The sequence below is a fragment of the Muntiacus reevesi genome, chromosome 1 (assembly GCF_963930625.1).
Source record: "Muntiacus reevesi chromosome 1, mMunRee1.1, whole genome shotgun sequence".
Taxonomy (NCBI): Eukaryota; Metazoa; Chordata; class Mammalia; order Artiodactyla; family Cervidae; genus Muntiacus; species Muntiacus reevesi.
Genome location: NC_089249.1, coordinates 192792985 through 192803048, shown reverse-complemented (window position 1 = coordinate 192803048; position 10064 = coordinate 192792985). Strand labels below are relative to the sequence as shown.

The window sequence follows — 10064 nt, the reverse complement described above, 5'->3', positions numbered from 1 at the left end:
AGTTTAAGATTTCAGACCTGGGGACTTCCCTGGTGGTCCAGTGGTTAAGACTCTGAGTTTCCATTGCAATGGGTGTGTTTTCAATCCCTGATTGGGATACTAAGATCCTGCATGCCACTCCATGTGGCCAAAAAAGGAAAAAAAGAAAGAAACTTCAGACCTAGGTCCTGAATTTCTCAACTACAGTGCCCCCTGCCCCTCATATCCACAGTTCTGCATCAGTGGATTCAACCAACCACTGATGAGATTCCATGTGGAACTGTATTTACTAAAAGGCAGATTGTACCACATTACTTTGTATAAGGTAATTACATTCACAGGGGTTCATTGAACCAATCTCCCAGGAATTCTGAGGAATATATATACAAAGAGGGTTGGATTAGGGGAGAAAATAACCCTTTACAAATGTTTAGGATTAGTGATGTATTTAACTAGTTTTAGCAATTCACTCTAAACAAAAAACACAGAATATGAATTCAGTCTCAGATGTGTCCTGAAATCGTGTGGCATTGATGGAAAGTAACCCTGCAAGAGATGAAAATGAGGTGCAGTGTGTTCATTTAAAAGAAGTATGTGTTTAAGCATAGTGATACTGTTTACAGAATCAGTGTTATTTGCTGCATTCAACAAAAACATATGTATGAAAAGGTGAAGTCCACCAAGGCTAACCTCTTGTATAGCTGAGTTTAATTTCAAAAAAATTTTACCAGAACACCCACACATTTGAATGTTCATGTATCTCCATGAAAGACATATGTTGTAAAGCCAAAAGATTATGAAAGCCCATGAAATTACTGGCATATAAAATTCTATTTGATTATGAACATTTGACTTCATTTAGAATCTAATTTGGCTTCCCTGATGGCTCAGTGAGTAAAGAATCCTCCAGCAATGCAGGAGGTACAGGAGATGTGAATTCAATCCCAGGGTCAGGAAAAACCTCTGGAGGAAGAAAATCCCAACCTACTCCAGTATTCTTGCCTGAAAAATCCCATGGACAGAGGAGCCTGGTGGACTACTGTCCATAGGGTTGCAAAGAGTTGCATCTTTTACATGACTTAGCCACTATACACCAGCATACCACCATACAATGACTATTTTTCTTCTCAAAGGAGAAAGATATTTAGTATTCTATATGTTCTCCTTAACAGTGGGAGGCTGATAGCTCACTGTATCCTTGAATTTGTTGTCTCAAAATTTCCTTGTTGCTTATAGACTTTGGCTCAGTCTCTATAAAGTGGAGGTATACAGAAACAGGTAAGTGGTCCAGACATCAATGTCGAATTTCTAATTATAATGAATTTACCACCTCTGAGAAATATTGCTTGAGGTTTATATTACTCAAGTGTGAATAGTTTATTTTTTATTCTATGGACTCTCTGCTGCCTGTGTACTTGCTTTATTTATCCCAACATTATTATTTTTTTCCCCCAAAAGGTAGTCCAGCTACATGGAACTCCAGAACTTAACAAGTTTCTCAGAATTTCTCCTCCTGGGTCTCTCAGATGATCTGAACCTGCAGCCATTCATATATGGACTCTTTTTGTTCATGTACCTGGTCACCATGCTGGGGAACCTTCTCATCATCCTGGTCGTCAGCTCTGACTCCCACCTCCACACCCCCATGTACTTCTTCCTCTCCAACCTGTCCTTGGCTGACATTGGTTTCAGTACCACTACAGTCCCCAAGATGCTGGTGAATATCCAGACACACAGCAAATCTATCACCTATGCAGGCTGCCTAACTCAGATATCCTTCTTTTTTCTTTTTGGCTGTTTGGACAGTCTACTCCTGGCTGTGATGGCCTATGACCGGTTGATGGCCATCTGTCACCCACTACACTACCCAGTGATCATGAAGCCCCGTATCTGTGGCTTGTTAGTTCTTGTGTCATTTTTTATCAGCCTTTTGGACTCTCAGATGCATTGCTTAATGGTGTCGCAACTTACTTTCTGCAAAGATGCAGAAATCCCTCATTTCTTTTGTGATGTTCCTAAGCTTCGTGACCTTGCCTGTTCAGACACTTCAGGAAGTAACATTGTCATGTTTTTTGCTGGGACCATCTCTGGTTTTCTCCCTATATCAGGAATTATTTTCTCTTACTATAGAATTGTCTCCTCCATTCTGAGAGTCTCATCATCCAGTGGGAGGTACAAAGCCTTCTCCACCTGTGGTTCTCACCTGTTGGTTGTTTGTCTGTTTTATGGAACAGGCCTTGGGGTGTATCTCAGTTCAGCTGTCTCATCTTCCCCAAGGAAGGATGCAGTGGTCTCAGTGATGTACACTGTGGTCACCCCTATGCTGAACCCCTTCATCTACAGCCTGAGGAACAAGGACATCAAGAGTGCCCTGTGGAGGATTATCAGCAGAATAGTCTAGTCTCAAGACCTGTGCTATCCTTCTGGCAAACTCCAGGAGATGGTGAATGACAGGGAAGCCTGGTGTGCTGTAGTCCATGGGTTGCAAAGAGTTGGACATGACTGAACAGCTGAACAACAACAACAATCCTTCTGGTCACAGAACTGGAAAGGGCAGCTGATGCTTTGGAAATATAAACAAAATTGCCAAAACTTGAGCCAGGATAACCAAGATGCAATGAGTAAAGGCTCATTTTTTTTCCAGTTTCTCCTCATGCATTTATTTATTTTTCAATTGGAGGAAAATTGCTTTGTACTGATTTCTGCCATAAAACAATGCAAATCAGCCATAATTATATCACCTGAAAAGATCCATTCTAATAAAACTAGGGAGGTGGGGGGAGGTTCAGGATGGGGAACACAGATACATCCATGGCAGATCCATGTCAATGTATGGCAAAACTACTACAATAAAAAGCAAAAAATAAAAAAAATAGAGCGAAAACCTTATAACTGATGCCACAGAAATAAAGAGAATTTTAAAAGAGACTAGTCTGAGCAATTATACATCAAAAATGTCCAACCTAGGATAAATGGATAAATTTCTAGAAGCATACAACCTACTGAGTCTAAAGTATGAAGAAACAGAAAATCTGAACAGACCAGTAACAAGTAGGGAGACTGAATCAGTAATCAAATACTTCACAACAAGAACAAAAAAGCCCAGGACCAGATGGCTTCACCAGTGAATTCAGTCAACCATTTAAAGAATTATTACCAGTTCTTTCCAAACTCTTCCAAAAGATTGAAGAGAGTACTCCAAAACTTACTTTATAAGGCCAGTATTTCTTTGACACCAAAGCCAGATAAAGATCCTATAAGAACAGGAAACAATAGGCCAATATGCTTGATGAATATAGATAGAAAAATTCTCAACAAAACAACAGCAAACTGAATTCAAAAGCACATTAAAAGGATTATATACCCTGATCAAATGTGATTTATCCCTGGGATGTAAGGATGGCTCAATATTCACAAATCAGTAGATGTGATACATCCCATTTATAAACTAAAACACAAAAACCATATGATGTTGAGGGGGGCCTATCTTTTGCCCTGCAGTTGTCATTGCCCTGTCAGGGAGATGGGAATTAACACATATACATTACTATGTATAAAATAGATAACTAATGAGAACCTACTGTGAGGCACAGGGAGCTCTACTCAATGCTCTGTGGTGACAAAGTGGGAAGGAAATCTAAAAAAGAGAGTGTATATGTAACTGCATAGCTGATTCACTGTTCCATATAGCAGAAACTAACACAGCATTGTGAAGCAACTATGCTTCAACAAAAACTTTTTTAAAACCATGATAACCTCAATAGATGCAGAAAAAACATTTCACAAAATTCAACATCCTTTGATGATAAAAAAAAAAAAAACCTCTCAACAACATAATAAAGGCCCTATATGACAACCCCACAGCTAACATCATACTCAACAGTGAAAGTTTGAAATCTTTCTCTTTAAGTTCAAAAATAAGAAAAGGATGCGCACTCTCACCACACCAACTGAACATAGTACTGGAAGTCCTAGGCAGAGCAATCAGGCAAGAAAAAGAAATAAAAAGCATCCAAATTGGAAAGGAGTCTTGATCTGCTGATAACATGATCTTGTATATAGATAATTCTGAAGATTCCATAAAAATTTTTTTACAACTAATAAGCAAATTTAGTGAAGTTTCAGGATACAAAATCAACACAAAAGTTGCATTTCTATACACTAACTTTATCTGAAAAAGAAACAAAGAAAATGATCTCATCTACTATAGCTTCAAAAACAATAAAGTACTTAGAAATAATCTAACCAAGAAAGTGAAGAGTCCACGCACCAAAAACTATGAGACACTGAGGAAAGAAATTGAAGAAGAAATAAATTGATAGATACCCATAGATCAAAAGAGTTAATTTTGTTAAAATGTCCATTCTACCCAAAGCCTTCTACAGGTTCAATTCAATCTCTATTAACATTCCAGTGGCATGTTTCTTTAACAGAAGTAGAACAAAATTCTAAAATTAGTGTGGTATAGTCATTTTCACAATATTGATTCTTCCAATTCAAGGACATAATATTTATCTCTTTCTGTTTGTGTTTTCTTTGATTTCTTTCATCATATCATTTTCTGAATGTCTCCTTAGGTAGATTTATTCTGAGGTAGTTTATTATTTTAGTTGCAATTGTGAATGGGATTGTTTCCTTAATTTCTTTCTGATTTCTATTTATCGATTTTTGTATCCAATGACTTCACTAGATTTGCTGATTCAGTTCAGTTCAGTTCAATCACTCAGTCATGTCCGACTCTTTGCGACCCCATGAATCGTAGCTCGCCAGGCCTCCCTGTCCATCACCAACTCCTGGAGTCTACCCAAACCCACGTCCATCGAGTCGGTGATGCCATCCAGCCATCTCATCCTCTGTCGTCCCCTTCTCCACCTGCCCCCAATCCTTCCCAGCATTAGGGTCTTTTCCAATGAGTCAACTCTTCACATGAGGTGGCCAAAATATTTGTTAATTACCTCTAGTTATTTTCTGATGGTATCTTTAAGGTTTTATATGTATAGTATCATGTCACTTGCAAGCAGTGAGTTTTACTTCTTTTCCAATATGGATTCCTTTATAAGCTACAGTAATCAAAACAGTATGGTACTGTCATAAAACCAGACACACAGACAATGAATTAGAATTGACAGTCCAAAAATAAACCCATGCATTTATGGTCAACTAATATTTGGCAAAGGAAACAGGGATACTCAGTGTGGAAATGATAGTGTCTTCAATAAACAATGTTGGAAAAATTGGATAACTACATGAAAAAGAATAAAATTGGGTGTCTTTTGTATACCGCTCACAAAAATTAACTCACGCCAGAGGCTCAGGAGGAGGGGATGGGAAGATATTGGTCAAAATGCACAAGCTTTCAGTTTTAAGATAAATAATTTCTGAGGATCTGATGTACAGAATTTTGATTAGAGTTAACAATATTCTATTGTGTATCTGAAAGTTGCTATTAGAGTTTTAATGCTCTCACTATAAAGACAACTAAAAGGTAGTTATGTCAGGTGAAGGATGCATTAACTAATCTTATTGTAGGACACATTTTGCAACATACATGTGTATCAAGTAACCACACTGTACACCTTAAACTTAAACAATGTTAAATGTCAATTATATCTCAATAAAGTTGAAAAAACACTAGAACAACCTACTTAATGCTGAAAAAAGTCTGAGCTTTCATCGAATACCAGGCAGTGGAGGAACAGTAGATCCGCACTCTTCGGTCATGAGCCAGCAGAGACACAGGGCAGCCTGGTAAGCACTGAGGGTAACAGTGGATGGACTGTCAGGAGCAGTTTCCTCATTATCAGGAGAAACAGGACAGCTGGGACAAATGGGTGATAGGACATCGATAGGCAAAGTTTCAGCTCCGAGCCCTGTGAAGTTTATGCTCTTAGTTGCAGTGGTGGTTTAAGAATTCTCATTCAGAATTCTGCTTTCTTTCTACCTCTCCTAGACATCTCCATATAACAGCGGGAAATGGGTCATTTCTATCTGCCCCATAGGCACTTAAAAACAATCATGAAGGTGATGTTAGAATGTTGTTTGTTGTTCAGTTGCTCAGTCATGTCCAACTCTGCGACCCCATGGACTGCAGCACACCAGGGTTCCCTGTCCTTCACTATATCCCAGAGTTGGCTCAAACTCATGTCCATTTAGTTGGTGATATTGTCCAACCATCTTGTCCTCTGTCATCCCCTTCTCTCCCTACCTTCTATCTTTACCAGCATCAGGGTCTTTTGCTCTGAGTTGGCTCTTTGCATCAAGTGGCCAAAGTTTTGGAGCTTCAGCTTTGACATCAGCCTTTCCAATGAATATTGAAGGTTGATTTCCTTTAGGATTGGCTGGTTTGATATCCTTGCAATTCAAAGGACTTCTCAAGAGTCTTCACCAACACCACAACTCAAAAGCATCAATTCTTCAGCGCTCGGCCTTCTTTATGGTCCAACTCTCACATCCATACATGACTACTGGAAGATCCATAGCTTTGACTAGATGGACCTTTGCCAGCAAAATAATGTCTCTGCTTTTTAATATGCTGTCTAGGTTGGTCATAACTTTTCTTCCAAGGAGCAATTGTCTTTTAATTTCATGGCTGCAGTCACCATCTGCAGTGATTTTGGATCCCAAGAAAATAAAGTCTGTCACTGTTTCCATTGTTTCCCCTTCTATTTGCCATGAAGTGATGATACCAGATGCCATGATCTTCGTTTTTTGAATGTTGAGTTTTAAACCAACTTTTTCACTCCTCTTTCACCTTCATCAAGAGACTCTTTAGTTCCTCTTCACTTTCTGCCATAAGTGTGGTATCATCTGCATATCTAAGGTTACTGATACTTCTCCCTCATGTTAGGATGAGGAGACTGTAACCATAACATCTAGGACCTCTATTGGGGATTCCTTGATTGCCAGGCTCTGAGCTAACTGTTCCATGTATCTTGTTTCATTTCATCTGCATAATCTCCCTCAACGTATAAATGCAGGTATTACTGTTATTTCACAAAAGAGGAACGGATCATAGCATTTTAAATTTAATTCGTACTAGTTATGAATTAAAAAGAACTTCTCCGGTGGCTCAGTGGTAAAGAATCTGCCTGCCGATGCAGGAGCTGCAGGAACTGCAAGTTTGATCCCTGGGTCGGGAAGATCCCTGGAGGAGGAAATGGCAACCCACTCAAGTATTCTTACCTGAGGAACCTCCTGGACAGAGGAGCCTGGCGGGCCACTGTCTATGGGGTCGCAAGGAGTCAGACATGACTGAAGTGACTGAGCACAGAACACAGGACATGCATTAAAAAGGAAAGAAGTTGAACTGAGGTGAATGAACCTAGAGCCTTCATACAGAGTAACGTAAGTCAGAAAGAGAAAAATAAATGTTGTATATTAAGCATGTATATGGAATCTAGAAAAAAAAAGGTACTGATGAATCTATTTGCAGGGCAAGAATAGAGATACAGATATAGGGATCAGACATATGGACATAGCAGGGGAAGAAGAGGGTGGGACAAATTGAGATAGTAGCATTGACATATATACACTACCATGTATAAAATAGTGTAAAAATGCCATGTGTAAAAGAGCCAGCTGGTGGGAAGCTTCTGTATAGTACAGGGAGCTCAGATCAGTGCTCTGTGATGATAGAGAAGCGTAGGATGGGGTGGGAGGGAGGATGAAGAGGGAGGGGATATATGTATACTTATGACTGATTATGATGTTTTATGGCAGAAACTAACACAACATTGAAAGCAATTGTTCTCCAATTAAAAATAAAAATTAAAAAAAAAGTCAACTTGGAATGAAGCCAAGTTGAGCCTGAGAAATCTAACCCCAGACGCAGGGCCCCTAGCTCTCCCTCTCCCCTGGCACTCCATGTGGGGACCCTCTCTCTGCTCATGGTGTTCTACCCTTTGGGGGCTCCTGGTGGGCCTCAACCCTTGCTGTTTCAACTAGGGGAGCTTAACTGAGATGACAACCAGGGATCCCAGGAAGTATTGGTAGATGATAACTCAGGGCAGACTCTCTGGTGCTCCAATCTCAGTTTTCTGCTTCTTCCTTCATCGTGTAATCAGCTCATTCAGGGTCAAATGAGATATGTGTGGTATGTATATATACAATGGAATATCACTCAGCCATAAAAAAAATGAAATTCTGCCATTTGCAGCAACATGGATGGATATTATGCTTAGTGACGTTCACAGACAATGACAAATATTCTATGTTATCATTTTTATGCAGAATTTTTAAAGTAAAAGAAACAAATGTATATTGCAAAACAGATTCACAGATATAGAAAATAAACTTATGGTTACCAAATGAGAGAGAGTGGGAGAAAGCGACACATTAGGAATATAGCATTAATCAATACAAGCCACTATACACAAAATATATAATCAATAAGAATATATGGTACAGTACGAAGAATTATAGCCATTATTCTGTAATAAGGTTACTTTTTAAATTAATTTTTATTGGAGTATAGTTGCTTTACAATGTTATGCTGGTTTTTACTGCACAGCAAAATGAATCAGTCACACATATACATGTATCTCCTCCCTTTTGGACCTCCTTCCTATTCAGTTCACCATAGTGCGTTAAGTAGAGATCCCTGTGCTATGCAGTATGTTCTAAATGGAGTATAATCTATAGAAATGTTGAATCACTTCACTATACACCTACACTGAAGATGTGAATCAACTATATGTCAATTTTTAAAAGGGAGCTATAAAGTCCGGGGTTTGGGTTCCATTTCTACTCAAGAAATTGGACCTCCAAAAAAAAAAAAAAAAAGAAATTGGACCTCATTTATATTCCAATTCTTTCATTTTACTTCTGCTTCAAAACTTTACATTTCGTATGGGGGTATAGCCAACTAACAATGTTGTGGTAGTTTCTGGTCAACAGTGAAAGGGATTCAGCCATACATATACTTGTATCCATCCACTCCCTTTAACAAAATTCTTTTTTTTTGAGTGGAGGAAATCAGTTTTATTTTTTATTTTTTTCCCATTTATTTTTACAAGTTGGAGGCTAATTACTTTAAAATATTGTAGCGGTTTTTGCCATACATTGACATGAATCAGCCATGGATTTACATGTGTTCCCCATCCTGAACGTCCCTCCCCATCCCATCCCTCTGGGTCTTCCCAGTGCACCAGCCCCGAGCATTTGTCTCATGCATCCAACCTGGGCTGGTGATCTGTTTCACCCTTGATAATTTAGAAAGATGGTAACAATAACCCTATAGGCAAAACAGAAAATTCTTTTTTTTAATTTCTTTTTTTATTGAAGGATAACTGCTTTACAGGATTTTGTTGTTTCTTAAAGAGATGGGAATACCAGACCACCTTACCTGCCTCCTGAGAAACCTGTACGCAGGTCAAGAAGCAACAGTTAGAACTGGACAAATAAGGAAAGGAGTACGTCAAGGTTGTATATTGTCAATCTGCTTATTTAATTTATACACAGAGTACATCATGAAAAATTCCAGGCTGGATGAAGTGCAAGATGGAGTCAAGATTTCCAGGAGAAATATCAATAACCTCAGATACACAGATGACAACACCCTTGTGGGAGAAAGCAAAGAACTAAGGAGCCTCTTGTTGAAAGTAAAGAGGGGAGTGAAAAAGTTGGCTTAAAACTCAACATTCAGAAGACTAAGATCTTGGCATCCAGTCCCATCATTTCATGGCAAAGAGATGGGGAAACAAAGGAAACAGTGAGAGACTTTATTTATTTATTTATTTTTGGCTCCAAAATCACTGCAGATGGTGACTGCAGCCATGACATTAAAAGATGCTTGCTCCTTGGAAGAAAAGCTATGACTAACTTAGAAAGCATATTAAAAAGCAGAGACATTACTTTGCCAACAAAGGTCTGTCTAGTCAAAGCAATGGTTTTTCCAATAGTCAAGTATGAATGTGAGAGTAGGACTATAAAGAAAGCTGAGCACCAAAGAATTGATGCTTTTGAACTGTTGTGTTGGAGAAGACTCTTGAGAGTCTCTTGGATTGCAAGGAAGTCCAACCAGTCCATCCTAAAGGAGATCAGTCCTGGGTGTTCATTAGAAGGACTGACACTGAAACTGAAACACC

At 38.8% G+C, this 10064-nt stretch overlaps 1 protein-coding gene across 1 annotated transcript; it reads left to right on the top strand.

Moving 5' to 3' along the window:
• The first annotated feature begins 1450 nt into the window (after positions 1-1450).
• Positions 1451-2380, top strand: LOC136166353 (olfactory receptor 7E178-like). The gene has a single exon (XM_065932487.1). It carries the CDS (start codon positions 1451-1453, stop codon positions 2378-2380), a length of 930 nt encoding a protein of 309 aa, XP_065788559.1.
• Positions 2381-10064: the final 7684 nt, after the last annotated feature.

Excerpts from the sequence above, each read along its gene's own strand:
- LOC136166353 (XM_065932487.1), top strand. The coding sequence starts at position 1,451 with ATGGAACTCCAGAACTTAACAAGTTTCTCAGAATTTCTCCTCCTGGGT.